Source organism: Lactuca virosa, chromosome 8 (genome assembly GCF_052849685.1).
Source record: "Lactuca virosa cultivar CGN04683 chromosome 8, Lactuca_virosa_CGN04683_v6, whole genome shotgun sequence".
NCBI classification, from domain to species: Eukaryota; Viridiplantae; Streptophyta; class Magnoliopsida; order Asterales; family Asteraceae; genus Lactuca; species Lactuca virosa.
The window spans coordinates 102,763,515-102,787,860 of NC_136433.1; the positions used below are offsets into that span (position 1 = coordinate 102,763,515).

At 33.4% G+C, this 24,346-nt stretch overlaps 2 protein-coding genes and 2 long non-coding RNA genes across 4 annotated transcripts; all 4 read right to left on the reverse strand.

Moving 5' to 3' along the window:
* Window positions 1-453: 453 nt before the first annotated feature.
* On the reverse strand, window positions 454-1,440 carry LOC145128604 (uncharacterized). Its single transcript, XR_013717008.1, has 3 exons — window positions 1,077-1,440; window positions 786-987; window positions 454-686 (listed from the first exon to the last, which is right to left on the reverse strand). It is a non-coding gene; the product is annotated as an uncharacterized LOC145128604 (long non-coding RNA).
* A 319-nt stretch (window positions 1,441-1,759) lies between these two features.
* Window positions 1,760-3,336, reverse strand: LOC145129033 (uncharacterized). Its single transcript, XR_013717249.1, has 4 exons — window positions 3,237-3,336; window positions 2,819-3,061; window positions 2,589-2,664; window positions 1,760-1,806 (listed from the first exon to the last, which is right to left on the reverse strand). It is a non-coding gene; the product is annotated as an uncharacterized LOC145129033 (long non-coding RNA).
* Window positions 3,337-11,877: 8,541 nt separating this feature from the next.
* LOC145129485 (RAF-like serine/threonine-protein kinase 20) lies at window positions 11,878-16,781 on the reverse strand. The gene is made up of 9 exons (XM_079064225.1): window positions 16,556-16,781; window positions 13,826-16,221; window positions 13,650-13,736; window positions 13,414-13,566; window positions 13,142-13,305; window positions 12,897-13,044; window positions 12,692-12,814; window positions 12,373-12,460; window positions 11,878-12,265 (listed from the first exon to the last, which is right to left on the reverse strand). The coding sequence occupies exons 2-9, from the start codon at window positions 15,917-15,919 to the stop codon at window positions 12,069-12,071; spliced, it is 3,054 nt and encodes a 1,017-aa protein (XP_078920351.1). The 5' UTR covers window positions 15,920-16,221; window positions 16,556-16,781; the 3' UTR covers window positions 11,878-12,068.
* Window positions 16,782-17,748: 967 nt separating this feature from the next.
* LOC145132342 (protein ROOT HAIR DEFECTIVE 3-like) lies at window positions 17,749-23,557 on the reverse strand. The gene is made up of 23 exons (XM_079067095.1): window positions 23,382-23,557; window positions 22,665-22,814; window positions 22,509-22,575; window positions 22,333-22,435; window positions 22,173-22,243; window positions 21,963-22,026; window positions 21,485-21,550; window positions 21,355-21,402; window positions 21,209-21,271; window positions 21,061-21,117; window positions 20,820-20,978; window positions 20,657-20,725; window positions 20,482-20,573; window positions 20,133-20,211; window positions 19,852-20,017; window positions 19,515-19,639; window positions 19,099-19,361; window positions 18,901-18,997; window positions 18,672-18,827; window positions 18,462-18,566; window positions 18,282-18,376; window positions 18,090-18,186; window positions 17,749-17,991 (listed from the first exon to the last, which is right to left on the reverse strand). The coding sequence occupies exons 1-23, from the start codon at window positions 23,383-23,385 to the stop codon at window positions 17,890-17,892; spliced, it is 2,298 nt and encodes a 765-aa protein (XP_078923221.1). The 5' UTR covers window positions 23,386-23,557; the 3' UTR covers window positions 17,749-17,889.
* Between the last annotated feature and the right edge of the window lie 789 nt (window positions 23,558-24,346).

Sequence of the window (24,346 nt, forward strand, 5' to 3'; positions counted from 1 at the left end):
GTGGTATAATGTGTTTAAATAGGGGTCACAACTCAAAAATTAGGGTTTAGGAACACCATCGAGTACGCCCGACGTACTCCCTTCGCCGTGTTGACCTCCTCGCTGACTTACGCCCGGCGTACTAGGCTCGTACGCCCAACGTAAGTGACCATAATGCAAACGATTATAAAAAACAAGGGCTAAAATGGAAATACCTAATAACGGATGTTACACAATCATTAACAAATCTACTTTTTTAACAGATCACTACAACATATAACATCCTAACATACAAATGATCTATATTGTAGTACAAAGTATAATGAGAAAAATTCATCTAAATTAAAGTTGAATCTTAACAACCCTACTGATGGGAGCTAGATGAGTTTTTCCCCTCTCCGAACACCTACATCTCAAACCAATAATTATATTTAGATTATTTTCTGATAATATGTAACTTGGGCTCTAGGGTTTTTAAGGCAAAAACGAGATAAAAAGATGTTTTCTTGGTCCTGGACTTCAACAAAGACCCCATTGATGACTTGGTAGATAAGTAAGTGGTTATATATTTATCTTATGCACCTCTTTAGTCAAGATGACATCCTTTGATATCTCACTGCAGTCTTCTGTTCTATTAAGATGATTTTCTTGTGTAACATCCTTTTTTTCATACAGTGATTTGTTCTCGCCAAGTTCTGTTGTCTGTTCTGTTTTTTGCATCCATTAGTGTCAAAGTATGTCAATAAAGCACATAAGAAGTACAAGAAAAAAATGTTGTCAAATGTAGGGACGTTTTTCTGTCTGACCTCTTCACTTGAAATTTCTCTTGTTTCTGTTCCTTTTTCTTCATCCACATACGTTGCTGTTGTAAGACACTCTTCTTTCATGTTTGAATCTTCTGACTATGGGACCACTCCTGGGATTTGTACTTCAGAAACAGTTTCAAGATCTTCAAGGAAGATCTCTTTAGTTATTTCAGTCCACTCCTGGTCTTCCTCAATGTAGGCCCTTCAAGTTCTCACATAAAAAGTCAACATATTGATCAAATAAAAAAAAATCAAGGGACTAAGTGGAGGATGACCTCTTCAAGTTCTCACATAAATGAGGGTGGCAGTTTACAAGATGAAATGAGCATGTGCATGATCTTGTTGGTGGTTATACCTAATTCCACTAAATCTTGACAGAGTTAGCTGATAAGGTGATCCTGGTATAGCATGCCAGCATACTAGAGAACTTTTATCTGATGAGGAGATCGTAAAATCATCTGTTAATTGCTCAGAAAAGACTAGAGTTTCAGAGTTAGTTCTATAGTAAGAAAAAGAATTGTCCCTGTGTGTTGAATTCACTGTGGTTGATGATTGATCATGGTTATGATGATCATAACACATTGGGAAATTCATGACGATTCCAATACAAGATCAGAGATCTCTTCCAAATCGTCCAGTTTCTCCAATTTACACCTTTTTTCTTCACGAAATCTTTTGATGTTCAATCCTGCATAAAAGCAAACAGTTGCTATGCACGATAAGTGTTTGGACATTTTTGGACTCTTAATGCTAGTCAATTGTTGCATATGACATATCATATAAAAAAGATACAATAGAAGCTTATGCTAGTCAATTGTACAAAACAACCTATAACAAATATGAACAATGTCACGAAATGAAATTCCCTATCAGATTCATGAATTCAGAATCTAGAGAGAGAAATTGAAACAACCTCTATTGACATCAATTCTTCGGATCTGCTTATGTCAGTTGAACTCACCTTATGTCAATTGAATAGTTGACATAACATATCCCTAATCTTGTACTTCACCATATACACCTAAAAGTCAAAGAAATAATAATAAATTAATAAGTGAAACTAATTTCAATAGTCAAGACCCATGTCTTTGTTAATTTCCTCTAAACCTAATTACTTAGTCTAACTTTTACATTAGCACATCATTCACCTCTTAAACATAACATCTTAATATAACATTATCGGTTAATCCCCCAAACTCAAACCTATTTAATATTTAGATTAAAGTAGAATAATAAGAATTAGAATATTATTTCCCTTTAATATAAATGATCAACATAACATTAAGTCATTACCAATTCGATTTAATCTAACCAGACATAACTAGTTAGAGGTGCAAAAACTGTTTTTTTTTTTGGCAAACCTGTTCGTTTCAGGTCAAGAAAAGCATCTCCGGTTTAGGATAAATCCGGTTCATAACTAGGAAATACTCTATCCTATACATACCAGTTCGGACTGGATAAAACCGGATTGCCAGAAACCAGTTTGGAAAAAATCAAAATATTTTGGTTTTATTCTTTTGGTTCTTGATTTCGTTCCTTTTGACTTTTGTGGTCTCATTCATCAGCCCATAAAAAACAGAAGGAAAATGTTTGTTTGGAAAAAATCTTAAAACAGGGGCACCAAGTTTTCTTTTGAAACAATTGTTCCTTTCTTGTTGGTTCAGGTTGCACGAAAGACTAAGAGCAGCAAGCAACTAAAAAATTGGAAGAAATTTTCAAGAAACGACAACAAAACCGTAACACACCAGATAACTATGGTTTGTGCAGGAGTTTGACAGAACGTTAACTTTCGGGAGGACCTACCTTGCTCAATTCAGTTTCTAAAATTGACCAGTTAATTCTCTTCTTACCAGCTCCATGATTTCAGACTTTCAGTAATCTGCTACAAAGAAAAAAAAAGAGAAGTGGTTGTTAAATCGATATATAACTAATAATTGGAAGAAAATTTGGCACACATACACACACAATTAGAGAGGAATTTTAGCACACAGACACATAAAAATAGATTCATACCGGATGGAAAATAAGCTTACAGCATTTTGACCGAGTACGGTGCAGAGGATTCCGTCTGATGCGTTTGCTCGGCAGGCACGGATCATGTATGTAGGATCAATGTATTTCACATCAGCTGGATCCCCAATCTCCTTGAACAATTTGTTTATCTAAAAAAACAAATATCATTTCAATTTCATTCATTTGTTTCTTATATGAACGCCAATATCTCCAAGTACAACGTTCCCAGATGCATCCTTAGCATTTGTTTTCTCCACAAAGTTCTATACAAAACAATATCACAAATTGTAAGTTGAGCTGTCTTTTTTTCCAAATTTTTAATCAAATTACAATCTATTTTCTAAAAACAATATACATTTTATTATAATCTTATTTTTTTGTAAATGAAGAAAATATAATTAAATTATGTATGGAGTAGAGTTAGAAGTTAGAACTAACCTGACCGGCTCCCTCTGCTACACAGATGACAACTGATCCCTTTGTCTCGAGTAGATACTTTAGATGTTTTAGGACACCATGTGGCCCATGCAACTCAAAGGGTACCTTTAATTTATAAAACAATTCATATCAATATCTCAAAAGTTTAACTAATGACAAAAATAACCTTGTCAATGCAGCGATCAGCATCCAGAAGATAACAGAATTAACAGAAAGATAACATAATTATTACTAATATATACCTGTCAAAGTAAACATCTTTGCAGCTGGAGAATGACTTGATGAAGGTAGATTAAAAGCTTTACCACAAGGATCAAACACATATAAAAAGCCACCAGAGACAACTAAAGGAAAATCAGTTATAGAATAACAGCTCATTAACCCTAATCCATAATTAAGCATGTCACCCCTTAAACCCCATGGAGGAAGAAACTGGAGGCTAGATATTTCCTCTCTACTCAAACTTGCTCCTTCCAGTACAGCAACAATGGCAGGCCCTTGAAAATCTTCTGTAAAAAAAATTATTTTAAATTTTTTAAATTCAATTGGCCATAAAGCAAAACTAAATAGTCTGATAACTTTATACCTAAATTTTGTTGCATCATGATTGTGATGGATGTTGGTGTTTGTCAAAAATTATATGAAGATTTTTGGCTTTACAGCAGTCTGCAAGCTCAATAAGATCATATAAAAAGAAATCTTTCCCTCCATATAATTCAAGAAGATCATGGATTTTTGCATAGTCCATACAGGGTAAATCTTTTTTCATTTCCTTACTGACTAAAGAGATGGAACGAAGGGATTGAATCCCTAGCCTATTAGCCAGATCATGACTGATACTCGAGTGTATGATATGTTTTCCCAGAGGGGTATTATTTTCCAACCAAGGTGCATCATTATACATCACATCCCTTGCAACCATGAGAACCCCTCGAGAATCAGGCACCAACAATGGAGTGTTGGAAGATTCAAACATTGATCTCTCTGATTGACAACCATGGATGAAGCGAGCCACATCTGTGATTTAGGTCTGACAGTATCCGATGCTACAATTTGATGAGCTGGCACTAACCATGGAAGTCCGGTTAAAGGTGGGTCAACAGAAATAGGACACCATCTGATGGTTTTTAGTTCAGACCAAAACTCATCTCCTAGCATTTCATCGAACAACTTGCCTACATAATCTTCATGAAATGCATCAGGAGTGTTTCTTGAGTAGTCATCTGCTTCATCATCTGGACCAAACTCATTAAAACTGAATTCTACTTCCTCAGTTGAAAACTTGAGTGCCAATGCATCTAAGCAACCAAGTAGTCTCTTTCCATTTACAACAGCCTCTGGTTCCATTTTATCATGCAACATAGACACTGATTTAGCAGAATCAAGCAAACCCTGGCAAAAGAAAAACATTAAGAACAAGAATGTTTGAAGAATGATTAAGAACTAAACAACACATGGGTGTCTTCAAAGTCAAGATCAAGAACTAAAGACGATGGAATTTTCTAAAAAAGAAAAACATTAAGAACAAGAACACAGGAAAAAGGATTAGATGTGTAAGAATCATAGCCCTAATTTGTTTACTAATCATAGATAAAAATGCCCAGATTGGGAAGGAAAATAAACATGCAGGTTCCAAGAATCAAGAAAACCGAACAGTTTATGAAGGTCTTATAAAATCAAAGAGCTAAATCCACATAAAGTCTAACACTGAAAGAAGAACAAGAAAGGGTTTTGAAAGATTAAAGATGCAAAAACATGAAAGAAGAAATTATACTCTATGGAAGACTTACCTAAACTCGCAGGAGAAGAAGTGTTTGTGCAATCAGAGTAGTTTTAGGGTTCCTTTGGTTACTCCCTTCACATCTCCGATAATCTTCATCTATGGAGGAGAGAGATGAGAGAAAACCCGGTGGAGGGGGAGAGACGAGAAGGTGGATGCATCGATTAGGGAGAAAACAAACTCAGAGAGTGGAGTGATGTCGGATTTAGGAGAAGTTGTACCAGTTTTAGGGAGAAATCGAACCAGTTGGTCTTGGATGTTGATCTTCTTTGCCGGGATTACTGGCTCGTGAATAGAGAGAAAGGTTAGGGTTTCTTGATTGAGAGAAAGGTTAGGATTGATAGAATTTATGATAAAGATCTTGCGGAAGGAGTTGATAAAGCCCGAGGCTGTGACGATGACCATATGGGATAACGAACGGCTGACTCCGGTAATGGGGAGGTTCTTGATTGAGAGAACCTGAACTAATTCGAAGTTGAATTCATAGATTTTGATCTAAGGCACCGTTTCTCAAGAACAAATTAGGATTCTTAATATTTAGGGATTTATGATTTAGGGTGATTTAGGGAGTCGCAGTAAGCGGGATGTTTAATTTTTTTTGGGAATGGAAAATGGTTATGAATGATTTAGGGTTCTTAGCAGAGGATTTTAGAAGGAGAAGGAGTATCAGGCGGGGTGTTTAATTTTTGTGGGATTTCATTTCCCAAAAAAAATACGGAGAACGCGCCTTCTTAAAAAAATATAAAGCGACACTTTTACACGACACGCTTTTTATGATAGGTGCCCTCCGTATTTCTTTTTTTTTCTTTTCTGACACTAATTTCAGGGCACGCATAAATGCGTGTCCTCTATCCTTCAAATTTTAAAAGAGATGACATTATTTTTAGGGCGCACGCTTTTGCGTATCGTAAATCACTGTGTGTCATTGTTTGCGCGTCATTAAAGGTCTGTTTTCTAGTAGTGTTAAAAACTTCCATTTTTCCCATTGAAGAGTTCAATGGTCATTGAACTCCAAATCTATTGAATGCCAAGATGGCATCTCACAATGGTAGAGTTTCATCCATTGAATGACACATAAACTTGCCACCTCATTCAACTCTCTCATTGAACTCACCATTGTGGATGCTCTTAGAAAGGATCAAACTCATTTATTACCCAAAGTTTTCCCGAAATATGAGTGTTTATGAGATTTTACAAGCATTTGAGGCTACATTCATGATTCTAGCTGACCACTCTAGACTTTAAGTGTTAAAGGAGTTAAAATACGTCGTTAGAGACAATTAAAAAGGCTTAGAACCCACTAAACCCGACAACAAGGACAAAAATTGAAATCTCGTGATATCCTGTTTTCTCGGCTGTATAGGGTTGCCGGAGGGTCCTCCGGCCACCACAACACCGAGGATGGGACCAAAAAAACTATTATGGACGAAGTGAGACAAAATTATACCTCAGGGATGGCCTGGTTCGAGCTCCAGAGTCGAATATCTTCCAAGAACCCTAATTTTTGCAGCCTAACTCTCCTTTAAAAATCTGTAAAACACAACCCATAAAAGGAGAGAAATGGTTCGATCGGTCAAAGGGGAAAGGCATTAGAGGAATTAGGACAACATGTCTTGGAAGATTCGACTTTTGCATGTGCTAAAAAGGGACAACAAACAGACGCATGGGCTGCTTCGCTGAAGCTGTTTGGAGAAGAAGGGGACAAAGCTGTTCCCAAAAATGGCAGCTTTGGTCCCTGAATTAATCCATGCTGGCAAAATCTACCCCAAAAACCTAATTGTCTACTTAAAAGGTTTCTGAAAATTACCATTCACCCCTAGACATATATAACGTTTATTCCAAGAAAAATGATTTATTCGAAATAAAATGATATATTTTATATTATTATTATCAATATTACTTAATTATTATCATTATTTTTTTTATTATATTTTATTATTATTATTATTATTATTATTATTATTATTATCTTTAAACTATTAAAAAGAACCACGTACAAGAAATCAAAACGGACATTACATGTTCTCTCTTACGGACAGTCAAAATACGGTTGTCAAAGACTTTTGGTTTATGTAGAATTTGAGATTTTCTTGAAGACATGATATTTAGGGTGGTGGAGAGAACACTCACCAATCTACTTTGATGTCTTTGTTGGAGGAGGTCACCATCACTGATTCTTTGTATAAATAGAGGTGTGATTTGGAGCCGTCGGATGATCACTGATTCTTTGTTTAAATGGAGGTGTGATTTGGAGCCGTCGGATGATTTTACAGTCAGTGCGACAACTTATTGATAGTGTAGTTCTACCAACTATTTGACACACCTACTAGGTGGAACCAGTTTGTTCCTATAAAAGTCAACATTTTTGTTTGGCGGTTAGTTATTGATCATCTTCCTATTCGAATGAACTTGGATAAAATAGGGATTAACGTTGACTCAACTTTGTATCCTATTTGTTCTAGCCATTTAGAAGATGTCAATCATTTATTCTTCACTTATGATTTGGCTCATGAGATATGGCAAAAAATGCGGGTTTGGATAGACATGGATATTTCTTATTTTTCGGACATCACATATATGTTTCAATGGATTGATTTTGCATATTGTGGTCCAGTTCAAATGGAAAATCTTGGAATCGATTTTTATGATAATTCTTTGGGTTTTGTGATCTTACAAAAACGTTATAGTATTCCTGCAACAGTGTAGAAAAGCTACCATATTTGATAATATTGTAGCTTTTGCATTTAAATGGTTTTGCCACATAGAAATACTAAGGCCAATCATAGATGGACTGTACTGTGTTTCAAAAACCTGATCATATAATTTTGAGCTATTTTGTTCTTTTTTGCTAGCATCTGAGTTAGTAATTTTTATTTAGTTTATGCGTTAAAAATGGTAAAGACTAAATATTGACAAAATAAAAAACTTTAAGTGACATGTGAACAACAAAATTAAGGACGAAAACGAGAGAGCACAATAGTTTCATGAACTTCTCAATTTTTTCTCTGTTTTTATTTTTAAAACGAAACGTATATTGCCACTATAGATAGAAAAGTATGGATGATAATGTTAATATTATAATTTGTTTATTTCTTAAATGAGAATTACAAAAAAAGTATATAAAGATAATACCTAAACCTTAATCCTACATACTAACAGTTAAAGCTAAAAAAAATATATAAAAAAACAAAACAAATAGATTAACTACGATTGATTTGAATAAAAATCGTCCAACCTAAAATTCATAATATTTTGGTTTATATAATGCAATTGCTACATTTCTTTTTCTCGCTGGAAATAAGCTATATGCTGCAGCATTAGCAACTTTGAGTCTTTGATGTGTCATGTGCTTTACGATTTGTTAGGCTTCGAGCTAGGTACTAGTCCAATATGACGTATAATTTAATTGTATGGACTTAAATTGTAATTTAAAATTCGATCTAAGCTATTATTAGTCCTTTTTTATATCATTAATGAGATGAATTGGAGTGCACAAAATGACTCTAAAAGGTGGGAAAATCCACCCATGGTGCATCACAAGTAAAACCCTTTTCAAACCAAAAATTAATTGATTTATGAACAAAACCATCAAAAGTCAAGACATCCCCTTCTTCATGTGTCAATTCTTTCCCACATTCCCATTTTTCTTCACCAAACCAACTTCTTCCTTTTGTAGCATTTTGCGGGAGAAAATAATTATACATTATTTTAGTTATGTTTTTATTTGATTTTATCGTTTTATTATATTAGGTAAAAGTAATTATATGGTTTAAATAAGGCTAAATGGTCTTTCCAACTTTTCAAACATAAGTTTTTCATATGTTTTGGAGTGGGCTAAGGGTAGTACTGTCGGCCATGTCATCCCGAGGTCGGACAGTACCACCAAAATGGTGTTGCAACGGGTAAACTAATTCATTCTACCATTTTTAGTTCAAGCTTTAGTTGGTTGTATTTTATGTATAAAAACTTATTGCAAAATAGTTTTATATATTTATAATATTTGATGAACTAATTTTGTATGATTTTAATTAGCATGTATTTATTTAAAATTAAACATGTATGGGTTGAGAGGGATGAGAGCGATAGATTTCCAAATTGAAACATGGGTCGGTTGGAAAGGATGAAAGTTATAGATTTTCATGTATGTATGGTGAGAGATGAAAGTAAAAGAAAATAGAAATTTATCAACTAAAAAGGGATGAAAAGTGTTTAAATATTTTAAAGAGACACAACTTTTTAAACAATCTTACTAAAAATTAGAATAATGAAAACCGTATGTTACCTTAATTTATATATATATATATATATATATATATATATATATATATATATATATATATATATATATAAATTAAGGTAACATACGGTTTTCATTATTCTAATTTTTAGTAAGATTGTTTATATATATATATATATATATATATATATAAAACCAATCTTATAATTTTTTTTTGTCAATTAGGTCACATACGTGACAAAAGTAAAACTTAGGAGTCGGAGTTGCTACAATTGCTTCAGCGAGAGTTGCTATTAGTATTGGAAACGTCCTTAATTAGCTTATCGATTCATTTCGTAGCACAAAATCCATCGTTTTTTTTAATGGCAACATTTTGTTCAAAGAACCCGGACTATCAAGAAACTAGCACGGGAAAAATCGCATAATAGTAAGAATCGGGTCTTGAAGCCAACCTACCCAATTAATGTTTTTTCATACACCTAGCATTACACCAAAAGAACGACTTAATTACTATACTACTAAAAATAAGAGCCACTTTCAGTTTTGTCATTCCAAAAATCCAAGAGCTTCTGAAGTCCCAAATAGCCTACCAAGCCACATAAAAAACACCTTTGAAAATGCGTTTAGCAAAAGAAGAAAGTCATAGTGTCTTGAACCAATCCAACCAATCTACATAAGACGTTAAACCAGGAACCAAAGTACCCCACCAACGATCATTTGAGAAATAATAAATCTTTCTAATATCATATATGTATCAATAATATATTAATATTGATGTAATAAACGCAATATATTTGTCATAATTTTAATCGTCATAGTTTTATTCTTGCGACACGCACGAGCTTTCATCTAGTTTAATATAATTCGACCGTTCAAAACCCCGCAATTGGTATCTTTATCTTCCAAATTTTGTTTTTTTACTTCTTACTAGTATTAATACAAATTGATCGCTAAAATCTAATAAACTTATTATAAGATAATTAAATAATAAAGTTGGTGGTACAAATTAATCTAGAAATTCAAAAACATTGAGGGGTGACTAGGTTTGCTAATGATTGTTAGAGTTACAAAGAGCACTTCAAACATGTTGGCAAACCACTAAGTTTTACTCCAACCATGGGTTTTAGTGACTTCAACACATTGGTTTACCAAATCCATGTATTTTCAAAATCATTTGAATAAATTTTATGTATTTTACAAGAAGGTGAATAAATTACAATTATAAATATCTGTTATCTATTTTGTAACACAACCTTTAGGATTATCCAAACAATCGTACTTATGATATTCACACTTCGGTATATATTAAACCGATCTAACAAATCTCAAATATGTTGCTTCTATAAGCCAAGATCTACATGTATGCGAATAGTTTGTAGCATGGAACAATGACCATTCTCTTGTTTGTTTAGTGAATTAGTGATATTGATAGATATAAATATAACATATCTTTTGAAACTTTTTCAAAACCAGATATGATATTTATTTTTGGGTAGGAATCCAATCCATGTTTCATTTTGTATAGGTAATCACAACGAAAATTTAATTTTTCTTTAAATTTTAAACATAAATAATAAACCACTAATATGAAGAGTAACAAGCGTTGAAGACATTTGATCGTGGATTCATGGTATGAACTACGAAGTGGTAGATTGAGTTGGGTTCAAATCCATCATTAAACCCTTTAAAGGGGTTTTGGGGTTCACGGCGACTTCCCATAAAACCTTGCCAAAATTTATTTCCACCAAATAAACCTTTTGTTTAGGGTCAAACACTTCATTAATAGTGGGGGTGAAAGCTATCTACTTTGGAAAGAAAATAAATGTCTAACACATCTCTTTCCCATTTTCTTCAAATTATAAAAATATAAATAATATTGCTTCTTAAGACTTATTTTTCCTCTTCTATACATTTTTGTAAGCTTCAACTTTATATTTGCATTTGTTTACAGTTAAGGTAACAAATTCAATTGAAAGCTAATCACAGGGTATGGTTTGCAAAAATAGTTGGTAAGGGACAGCTGAAAGTTGTAGTTTTTAATTGTATAAAAGTATTAGACAGATTGTATCCTTTAAAATGTGTAAAATACACAAAAGAACATGTGAATAAAAAACTCAATATTGAAATATAAAAGCTCATAAAAACTATTGAAATATTTTTTGGATTAAAAGTTGTTAATTTCTAAAATAAAAGTTGTATACTCGTACTCTGGTTGGATTTTTTTTTTTTTCTTTAATTTGGGTTTCTTTTAAAATCAAAAATAAAAACACATGATAGCCCGTACCAAAGACGACTTGAGCACCTTTAATGGAAATTAAAATAAAAAAAACTTATTAAAGTGATCGAAAATCCCTTAAAATCTATATGAATACATACAACTTTCCAAAATATTGTATCTATGGAAAGATATATTATTATTTTATTGAAATAAAAAATGTTAGCGAATCAATCCAACTCATTTTAAGTGACACCTAAGATTTAGAAATAATGTTGAGACATATTTGTATTGCTTGAAGTTGTAAGAATTATTTTTTATGGCAAATGATTGGTTAACCTCCCAGTATATGAAATTGATGATTGAAAATCAAGATGTATAATCATAATGATAAGCAGAAACAGATTACTGAAGTGAAAGGAGCATAATACTATCCGTAAACTTTTATACTATTCACACAAACCGTCGAAAAAGAATGAACAAATGACAAAATTCATGAGCAATCAAAATTCAAAACATATGGAACGGATGAAAAACAGTATGTGTTTAGTATTTACTGCTTTACTTACTTACTAGTGAAGAAGTGAAGTGAAGTGAAGTCTATGCATGCGACTGTGAGCCCTTTTTGGGCCCATTTTGTTGAAGGGCCTTGGACATGGCCCGCAGTCGGTTTGTGATTTCAGTAAATGAAGGTCGGATGGTGGGGTCCACGGACCAGCATTGCTCCATCAACTTCTTCCATTCAGGATCACACTTTTCTGGTATAATAGGCCGAAGGGTATCCTTCACGATCCCCCCTGTCAAAACATGAAATGAAATGGCAATTAACAAACAAATTAACCAAAGTACATTGCAATTTCTTGTTTGTTTGTTCAAGTAGAGAAGAAGAGAAGAGCTTGCTTACCTATGATTGCCCCACAATGCATATTTGCATAAGGTTCTTCACCAGTTAGGATCTCCCACATAGTAATGCCAAATGAGAACACATCAACCTATTAATTAATTAATTAATACCAAGACAAGAATTAACTTATTTAAATGCAAAAGATAGCATTCTACGTTCATCTCTTCCTGTTACAACATATACACTGAAAAGCTACCCAATCCAGATTCCAGTGGCAAGCAATCATTGCAATTTTCATTGCTATCATATTCATTGGGTGGATTTTTCACAAATAAATAAAAGTTTGTTGCTATTTTATTTTATGAGGTATACTACTGACCTTTTCAGAGACTCGGGTAGTGCTACCATTTAATAATTCTGGTGCCATCCATGGTAAAGTTCCTCTCACACCACCTGAAACTAGAGTATTCCGTTTGATCCTTGACAATCCAAAGTCTCCAACCTGCAAATACTTAAGGATTCATATTACAAAACCAAAAAAAGAAAATTGAAAATTTAACAATGCTAGTAGTAGTTTTAATTACCTTACAAACAGGTCGTTGTGGATCACGCATATTAACCAACAAATTGTCACATTTTAGATCAAAATGGACAATGTTTTTGGAATGCAAATATTCCATCCCAAAAGCTGCATCCATGGTTATTATGAGCTTTTTACGACGATCAAGTGACCTTAAATGAGATCAAAAAAATTCAACACACTTAAGACACAAAGCTAGGAACCAACCAATGGTTTCATTTTCATGAGAGATAAAAGTGAATTTTTTACCTGTCTTTTTTTACCAGGACATTTCTCAGAGATCCATTTGCCATAAATTCAGTAACAGTAGCTAAAGTTCCACCAGCCCCATCTGGTACAACTCCATAAAATGCAACCACGTTTGGATGATGAAGATTTGAAAGGATCCGTGCTTCTCTCCAGAAATCATTCGTCTGGACAATTGGAAGTCCATGAGTATTTATTTATAGGAGTTAAATAGAAAGAAAAAAAAAATGCAACCACTCTAAGGGCAAAATAGTAATTATAGATGGATGACCCACCAGCCGTTCTTCCTCAGATGATCTCCCAGCGAAGCAGCTTTTCTTGATTCTTTTAATAGCAACATCTGATCCACGCCATCTGCCATGATATACAGTTCCATATGTTCCAGATCCTAATTCTCTTAGTTCTTCGAGTTCAGCATTCTTTATGATCTGTATGTATGTATGTATGTATATGTATATTTATATTTATGTATGTATGTAGGCATATGTGGGTGTAGAATATAGTGTTGTACCTGGAGGCCATACATATCAGCTTCCATTTCAGCTATCAATGCATTACTGAATGGGCCATCCTTACCTCCTTTATCTGTTGCAGCATTCTGCAAAAGATATGGAAATACCTTAACTAAAGGTCAACTGCCTATTACTTTAAAACTGGATCTTAATATCTGGTAGAAAAAGCGCATACCTCGACATTGGAATCTGAGAAAGTGCTTTCAGCTTCTGTTGCATTTGAGGATTGAGCTTCAGTGCTGATTGCATCTAACAGAGGAGAATTGCTTGCAGCATCAGTCATATTTCCCAAAAGGTCAGGCAACTCCAGTTGATTATCTTTCATGTCCTTGATAAATGAAACTTCCATTTCTTTCTGCATTTTATTGTAATATGCTTCATGATCCGAGTTACCAACTTCTTGTTTGGTGTAGATAAAAAAGTCTTCATCCATCAGTGAAACTTCCCTCCTATGACCAGCAGCTGTAGTTGGATTCTGCATCAATGGCAGTTGAACAGCATATTCATGAGATACATTATCGGATAAGCCAGGAATTAGATCAGTCAAAGATTTTTCAGGGTTATGGGCCCATTGCGTACTGATTCCCTGTTGACCATTTTCAATTCCATTTGTTACATGCTGCTGATTCTCAGTAATTCTTTGGCTGTTAATAGCATGCTTTACATTAGTTGCAGCTGATGCAGGAATGACATGGTTCGAGACATTCAGGTCAAGCAGTACAGAAGATATCTGATCAGAATTGACCTTTAAAGGCTTTAATGGTTTACAGATGTCACCGTTAGCAGTTGCAGATGAAATGTTCTTAGAAAAGTTTGCAGCTTCATAGAAACTTTGGATGTTTTCCTTGGAATTGTTTTGCACTCCAAGAATTTTCCTTGGATCTTCCTTTGCTGCTTGGATCTTCTCATCTATGCAATTTGCATCACATGCTCTCTTCAAAGATTCAGAACCAAAAGGAGTTTGCAAAGAATCCGTCTGATTGTAAGAAACAGTCGGTATCTCAATTACAACATTTTCATGTTGTTCAACAGATTCCAGCTGTGCCTGTATCAATGGTGGTGCAAAGCCTAATGTAGAAGAGCTTCCTTGAAGTTCCTGGAGCTGAGTATCAGAAAATGCATGTGGGATCCCAGGATGAAGCCCATTAGCATTAAGCCCCAAAGGTATATCTGTTGTATCAGTAGGTTGTGGAATAGGAATGTCAGAATGAAATGCTCGGCCCTTGAGTACTGGGATCTCAATACTTGGATTTTTGTTTGCTTGTGCATGACCATTCATCAGATCCTTTTGTGGCACTAGATCAGAAGAACTGAGAGGAAAGTTTTCAGGAGACTTGGTGATAACTAGTTGTTGAGTGACATTTGAGTTATTGAGGCCAATGCTATCTTCCAAGATATCAAAAGAGGGGGGATGCTTCTGAGGAAAGCTTGGGTTGTGATCAACTATTCCATTGACTGCAACAACATACTGATAATCTGGATTTTGCTGCTGATTACCATTGGATTCAATTGTACATGTAGTTTCAGAATCACTATGAGGAATCAAGAATATCCTGAGTCGTTGGGAACCATCAAGGTTTCCTAGGGCATTGTACTCCTCTATCATATTCTGAAGGTCTTCATTAGAAGACACGGATATAAGAGAATCAAGATCCTCTCCTGGAAGCTGGTACTTGATTGTGTGTGGTTGATTGCAATATTCACTAGTTCGCTTAATAAGCTCTTCCCATGATATATTCTTTTGTATGGAAACAATACGTGTGTCACCTCCCACATATCTCAGTTTCCCATCACTAGGGCGAGGCAAGATTTTACCACCATATCCGCAGATAAACTTAATCTTTTCTCTTTGAGAATCATCTGAAACTCCTGATCCTGAAGCTCGGGGAGCCAAAGAGGGAACCAAATCAGTGATAATGGCTGATGGAGCACTTGGCCTAGAAAGAGATCCTTTAACAGATGTACTCTCGGCCATACCAGAACTACATGCAGAATCCACCCTCTGCAACCCAAGCATAACACTAAGTTCCTCGTAAACAAGATGATGGTTGCCATTATCCTTTGATAATGTCCCATTGCTCAGGGCGTAACCATTATGAACTTGTCTTACAGTGCCACGATCCTGAAGAAATTCCATGGAGAACTCCTCACCTGTCCTTATAGATATGTTGTTCTTTGAAATCTTCCCAGCCAACACCCCATCATTTAAAACAGAATGCGGTTCTTGCTTAAGCCATTGACCAGAAGAGCATGGAACCTCAGTGGTCATGGCAGTAACTATATTCTATGATCACTCTCAATTTCACCAGAATTGTGCACTTACAGTTTAGATTCCATTTGTTCCCTTTTGATCAAGAAAATACTATGTAAAACTGAAGCACCAGGTCACTTATGCTATATGCAAATGTCCACCACCAGATCCTAGTTTCATCAGACTACATAGCCATTCAGGAAACTTCCCTGGCTAATCCTCTATAGAGTTTGTAATTCGTACTCCCTTTGTTGTTTTCCCAAACTCTAATGCATCCAAGGTTTATCTTGTTCTAGCGCTCCACTGAATCTATTGCGACACTGTAAGAATAAAACAACGATTATATAATTTGAGCAAAACTAAAACGAGTTGATAATTCCAAAATCACAGATGCTGCATGAAATTCGATAATTTAACCCTACAGCAATCCAACTAAATCCTAGAATTTCAAGGAACATATCTGTATATCTAACACACAGTACTAATCAACCAATAACCTAAGCTGAAGAAAAACGACGATCATAAAACTAAAAATCTCGTAATCATCGATTACCCTGCTAATCGATAACTTAAGATCAAATCAAAACATAGAATTGATAAGAGCAACGATCGGCACATAATTAAGCTATCGAATTATCAAAATTATAAGATTACCTGTTTTCTTCGCTGTCAATGTTGAGGTTGATTCCTTTTGTTTTACTTCAGAAAAAGTGAATTCGGATACTGTATTAGGTATCTGAAGTGGTATATTATATAGGTCTTGTGGTTGAATCAAAGGAAAGTTTTTGAATTGCAATTCGAGGGGAGAATTGGTAATGGCGGAGACAAGTGGACGCCATCAAAGCTAAAGATGGATCTAATTCTAATTCTAAACCCCCTTTTTCGGGGGCGGAGTACTTCAAGTTATTCACTTTTTGAATTTAATAATAATCAGATTATTTGTTAATTTTTAATGTGATAATTATTTTTTATATTTTTCTTGGTCCCTAATTGGTGATAATCCATTTAAAACGTTTGATTCATGTTAATCGGATAAAAAAAATTCCTTTGGAATGACGAAAACCATGTATACTCTTAAACCTGCCAAAACACCCTTTGTAGGTTAACTCAATGTTTTTACATCAATTGAAACATGAGGCAAGTGATGTCCAGCCTAGCTGGGTTGATGCACCGGGTTTTATACCCATGTGGCGCGTGAGGTCGGGAGTTCTATTCCCTTAAACTACCTCTTGTGGTGCCACATGTGGGGAATTTTTCCTTGGAAATCCCTATGGAGGCTGGGTTGCCCTGTAAAGGAGCTCGAACCCGGGGTGCCCGTTGAAATATTACGAGTAGGCTCCACTTAATTCGTTTGCCGTTTCCAAAAAAAATTGAAACATGAGAAACTAAAAGAATTCCAAGAAAGTTTAAAATTCTCAAAAATATAAATATATGTTAATCTAAAGTCTAAACAAATCTGAAATAGAAAAGGCTGCATTATATAAATTTAGAATTTTAAAATATGTATTTTGGATGATGTTTTGTAACAACTAAGCCTATCATTATAAAAAAGATTTTGATTTGATTCGATTTTGTTGGAATCATGAACCAAACTTTCCATCTTTTTCGGCTTTTTTTTGCACATATCAAAAGCAACAAATTTTGAAACTAATCAATTCAACCCTCATTTTAGATACTAAGATACACTTGTTTTGGTAATTAATTTTTTTGTCTAAATTTATGTTAAATAACGGAAACCAATACAATCAATATAAAAGAAAAAACTTTTAAAATAATTCTTACAAAGAAGCTTAGGGATTATTTTTGTTTGTTACAAAAAGTATTAGATATTATTTCAATAAACAAATAATTCCAATACAAAATTAATCAAACTTAAAAGTAGTTCAACGTGGTAAAACTACACATATCTGTACAATAAAATACAAAAACAAATATAATTTTTGTTTTTACCAAGATGAACTAATTCATCAATCTGTTTGGGGATTACTTTAGTGTGGTGGTGGTTGGCGTTGGCCGGCATCGGAGAGTTTTCTGATGAGGTTTAAGATAGTTGGAATAAGCTTAGTGGACAACGAGAGAAACCCGTGAAACTGTAATAGGAAAGTAGGATACTTGTTATAAATAATAAGCAAATCAATGAAACTACATTGATATTCTTGCATTTAACCAAAATGAGAAAATAACAAACCACGCCGTGTTGGAATTCGGAAGCTATGTCTAGTTGAACCCATAAGGCTTTTATAAGCAAAAAGGTGATGAATATTAAGATCAGGTAAAATGGATTCCTGAAAACAAAAAAAAAATACAATTTGGTAATGAGTCAGTCATAATAGCTAAATAGATAATATGATATGCTGAAATGAAAAGAAAAGAAAAGAACCTTAAAAGAGTTATGAATTCATTGAATCCCAGCACAAATAAGGCAAGGATAGCCCATGGGGGCGGCATCCAATTGTTATTTTGCTTGTTAGCTTTCTGAAAGAAAAACAAAAAGCATTCATTCAATAATAAACCACATTATTTTCTCAAACCTACCTCCCCTAAAATAACAAAATCATACCTGGGCAGAAATAGCTTGACTGACAGCATACTCTGTCTCCTTTTGAAATTGGGTCCACAAAGATTTACACTGGACAGGAGTTATCAATGTCTTGTCTACTGGAATCTGGGTGTAAATTAATTAACCAAAGGCAAAAACATATATGTAATATAAGGATCATTCAATTTCAAAGAATGAATTACAATCACATAAGTTAAGTTATATACCTACCTTTTCCCATTTGCTTGTTGCCAAAGGGTCTTGCACATTGGAGTTTTTATCAGACGCTTGGGCGGGGTCCGCTAAAGCCACAAGTAGTATACCCTGAATTTTATCACCATAATCCTCCAAACGAATTGCCGCCAACACAGATAGTAACTTCAAAGACTGAAACATTTATTATATTAGAAAATCATATTTATGATTTTTTTATCTAATGTTCAAATAATTCAATTCTTACAGAAGTGCGAGCAGTTTTATTGATTGCACGAATATCTTCTTTTCCCGTCCAGACACGTGGCATTAGATCATTATCATGGTTGAATATAGTTGTAAACCTGTGTGTGTGTAGTTTATTAGTATTACGTTATCACAAACTACCTTTCTAAAACAGGGGGTGGGTTGGAATAATTAATAATTAATGAAATATATAACATACCTCTCTTTCATGCGGTTTAGAACTTTAGCAGCTTCTTCTTTAGTCTTCCCTTCAACTACTTCTACTGTATAATTCTCCAATCTTGAAAGTAGATTTTTTTTCGCGGATTCTTCCATTTCTAAACCAGAAAGTGCATCAGAAAACTCAAACACAGCTGTCTCGCTCTCGTTTCTAAGAAGCTTCCTGATTGCATGCCACGTGTCATCAGCAGCCCCTTCTAGAAGAGCTTCCACAGGTCCATATAATGCCGTCTTTACTTTTGACTGCATAACAATTCGTTTATTTAGTTGAGAACTTGAGTCCTGGGACCAAAAATTCTAATTTTTGCATCACTCCCAGACTAAAAGCATTTCAAACTCTATCTTGTCTTCTTATGTCCTATACTGTCTAACAAATGAAATGGGGCATACTATTACCTCATATAATGCAGTAAGATCAGAAATCTTAGCAGTCTTTACATCAGCAATATGTGAATCAATATCATGAGAAAGTTTAACCCTTGCTTTGGAGGAGTCCCAATCAGCTTGCTTAATGATCACACCTTTAGATTCAATGTATTAATCACATAAAATCATAAACCAAATAACTATTTTCATTCGTTATTTCCAATCATGCATAAAAACATTCATCTAATAATAATATAATGAACTTGTTGGGGATCAAATGAATATATATATATATATATATATATATATATATATATATATATATATATATATATATATATATATATATATATATATATATATATACCTTTGCTTTGTTCATCAAATGATTTCATTGATGAGATTGTGCAATCGTGGGCAGCAACTTTAAACCCTTGTCCTTTATTCAAAGCATCTTCAAATGCTTTTATGAATTTTTCCAGTGTCTCAGACCTTATGTGATGCATTGTTGATTGGTAGGCTGGTTCAACAAGCTTAACAAAAACATAACATAAGAAGAAAAATTAGGAAAATTGATGTGATGAAGAAGCAACATCTATTATCAGCAATACAGAAGATAAATTAAAATTATGTCACAAAGATATTTACCTGTAGCAATTTCTCTTCCAATTGTTTTCGCTTACAATTCCTAACACCTTCGTCGAAAAACCCAGCCTCACTGTCATAACTGAAAACAAATTGCAGATAAAATAAATACTTCAATATATATATATATATATATATATATATATATATATATATATATATATATATATATATATATATGAAAAACCCAGCCTCACTGTCATGACTAAAAACAAATTGCAGATAAAATAAATACTTCAAATATATATATATATATATATATATATATATATATATATATATATATATATATATATATATATACACTTAAACACATGCATTAATTAAAGAAGTAGATATGTGCATTGCATACCCTGCAAGGTAAATGTCAAGTAGTGAACTAATCTTATTCCCAAAGTGAGGCTCAAATTGAGTCTTTACGGTGTTCTCTAGCTCACACCACTCCTGGAATAAACAATTAATTAAGTTCCCATATAAAAAATAAAACAAAATTTGGAACTATTTTAATAAAAAAAAAAATAGTGAACCTTGTTTTCAGCAAATGCGGAGTGCTTCTCGGTAGCAATTTCTTCACAACGTACAGTGGCCACCATAACCTACCCAAATATTTCAAAAAGAAAAATTACAACATCCTGAAAAAGTATATTTATAATATTTACTAGAAGCATTTAATTTTGCATAATGTTGTACCTTGTGAGCAGGAAGGTCAAGATCCCTATTTTCCTTTATAATTTTCCAGATTTGTTCAGCACTAAAAGAAAAACCTGAAGCAGGAACAACTCCTTGTCTGTCACCTGCAAGCCCTCCAGGTGCAATAGATTGATAGAATCTTTTTCTAAGGTTTCCCACCTTCCATTTTTTTTTTAAAAATGAAAAATTAGAAAAATGCATCTTATATAAAACAGAATGTGATTAAACTAACAAGTTCTACCTGCTCTTTGAATTGTTCTTCCTTCTCTTCAAAACTAGAAAGAGCAACAACTTCTATCTGGTCATTTATTTGATTGGTAAGATAAAAATGTAATAATCAATAGATGGTAAGTGAAACAAAACAGTGAGTGATATCTTTGGTATCTTACATTAAAAAATGCTTTTAGTGGTGTTTCCTTGTGGACTTCTGGCTTGGGTACAGAATCCCATATCTAAACCCAATGCAACATTTAAAAATCAAACTTAAGACTTCAATAATTATATAATCATTTTCTTTTACTTAACAGATATTTACCTTTTGGATATCTTCCCTCAGTACAGGCTCTAAATTTTCCAAAGGCGTCTTTAAAGAAACAAAATGAAAAGTTTTTACAAGAAATACCAAAAAACTTTGAGAAAGATGAGTGTGAGCATGGCACACTTACTCGTGTTTTGTCACGTATGACAAAAATCAATGTTGTTTTCCGCGGACTAAATAATCGTGTCATCACCTAAAAATGGAAAATCATAACTTAAGAAAGTTGGGCAATATATATAAAATGAGCAATGTAATTTCATTTACTTGTATATTAGAGCATTCTACTTCCATTTCTTCCTATCAGTATTGTACTTTGATAAACCTACCCAATTATAGCAATATCATCCAAACACAAAGTAATTTTCACTGTTGTAATTAGGTAGGTTTTTCAAATTAGAATGTCCTAATAAGAAATTGAAAGTACAATGCTATAATTACGTAGGTTTACAAAGTACAATGTTTAATAGGAAAAATTGGAAGTACATTGTTGGAATAGAGAAAAATAGAAGTAAGTTGCTATAATAAACAAATAAATAAAGTATGTTGCTATTTCTTGCATTTTATCCATATAAGAACAACTATAGGAAGAAGTACACATGATATACCTGGAATACAGTTTTTAGCAGAGGTTTGTTTGCAGCATGCTCACGACCAATATCATGACACCACCTAATAACAGAAAAGTTCGTTGTGAAACATGATAAAGTTTACATAACTTTCTAGACAATGCATATATATATATATATATATATATATATATATATATATATATATATATATATATATATATTAATATAAACTATCAGTACACTTACATGTTAATAAGCACTATGTCTGAAACAGCAAGTGCAAAAAGTGCACTTTGTTTTTCAAATGCAGTGTCATCCTAAAAAAAGAAAACAAAAGCTTATTGAATAAGAGTGAGCCATAGTAAAAATTTAACTAATGAAAGAGAAGTATCAATTATTATGTAACCTCTCCTCTTTCTCTTCCATCAGTACCCTCAAGATCCATGACAACAGTGCAAGGTTCGATTCCCGTGCATCTTGCCATCCAAATACCTTTGGTGGTTTGAGACCTGATATGAATGAACCACAGTCAGAATACTTGAGATAAAACCAAAGTAATAATTGAATGGAATGGATGCATGCCTTCCCTTAAAAGCATCCATTTCCAGGAAGTTGGTATGGAATAAATGATTTAGAAGTGTGCTTTTCCCTGTTCAAAACAATAGGTGTGCTTAAAATATTCAATATATACTGACTTACTTTAACTCACACAATATCAATATGTCTACTTCAACATACCACTACTTTGTGGGCCCATGATGGAAACAATTGCATACGAAAGTCCACATTCAGAAAGTTTTACTTCCTTCATAAATTTCTCGAGTCCAGTTGCATTAAAAGTACCATCTCCATCTATCAGGTGGGTAGAACAACAGGAGGCAGCTGATTCTGAAAAGGAGAACATATGCACGTGTATATATAACATCATTAGCCCATTATATTTTTCATCATAGTTCAAAAGCAGAAACTTGCAATGCAACACAATCACAACAAAAAGCATTCAATCCCAAATTAGTTGTGATAATAGGAACTTGGAATGTTTGTCGATCAACCAATTCTAAAAAGCGCCCTTCAATTAACAATGGAATTTGTGGACCAAATTCAACTAGCGTTTATACCTACTAATGAATTGCTTGAAATTTTACCAAATATGCGGCCTCAAATGTGATAATGTCAAGTTATGATGATAAAAAAATCTACGTGAATCAGAAATGCGTAGGTTTTTCATCGTCAAACAGCACATGCATCTAAAAAGGAACATCAATTTGTAGTTAATGCAAACGATGGCAATTAATGTGGCCATGGACATTGAAACGCTCAACAACGTAACAAATTGGAATTCAATTGCCGAAATAAAATCGATTTTGTAACCATCCAATACAAACAGATAGATAACGAGAAAGATCACATATGATGACAACAACTTAAAAAGACACAAAGATTAGATGGCATTACCCATTGTAGAGTCCCGTGTATTGAATCAAACGATGATCGACGAATATGTCATTGATTCTGTTGAAACTGAGATTCGATGACGATGAAGATTGAAGGAAGTCGATCATCAATACGACGATCGGATCGTCAACATTGTGTTCGTAGGGAAGGGGGTGTCATGAAAGTTCCGATCATGAAGTTTGAAGGTTCGGAAATTAAAGGGGAATGTTTATAAATATTTAAAGGTTGATAGACTTTGATTTTCCATGCAATATTCTCAAAAAAAGTATTTTATTTCTTTTTGAATGTGATAATAGACAAAAAGTTTATCGAAGTTCGTAAAAAAGCATAAATAAATAATTCAACTTAAATTTATGCTATTTATATCAAATGTTGGTATAACGCAATAACTATACAATTTTGTTTGACTAACTTTAAAATTAGGACATAATACCTAAAAAGTCGTGATTTATTAGAAAAATTGTTGTATGAAAATATTGGTAAAAAAACAAATTATTTTCATTGACAGTATTTTGTCCGGTGATTTTTTTTTACGGAAATGAGAGGGCAATATCATCCCGGAAAATTATTATAAACTAGGTTTAAACCCGTGAAAACCACGGTTGAGAAAGAAAAAAAATATTGATAATTCTAAATCGTAATAACTAATCAATATCAAAATTAATACATCCTATTCATCAATCTTCAAATATAAGTTTTTTTAACATGAATTTGCGTTGCATATCATAGTTAAATCATATGTATGTGCATTTTTCTAAATTGAGATTGAAATTATTTCCCTTAGAAAACTAATAAAATAGATGGACTTATCACATAAGTCTACTTTAGTTAATTAAACCACAAAACGAATGTTTAAATTAATATGTTAATCATTTAGTAATAGCACAACATACATGTCTTTTTGGGTAGTTAATTAAATCACAAAATGAATGTTTAAATCAATATGTTAATCACTTAGTAATAGC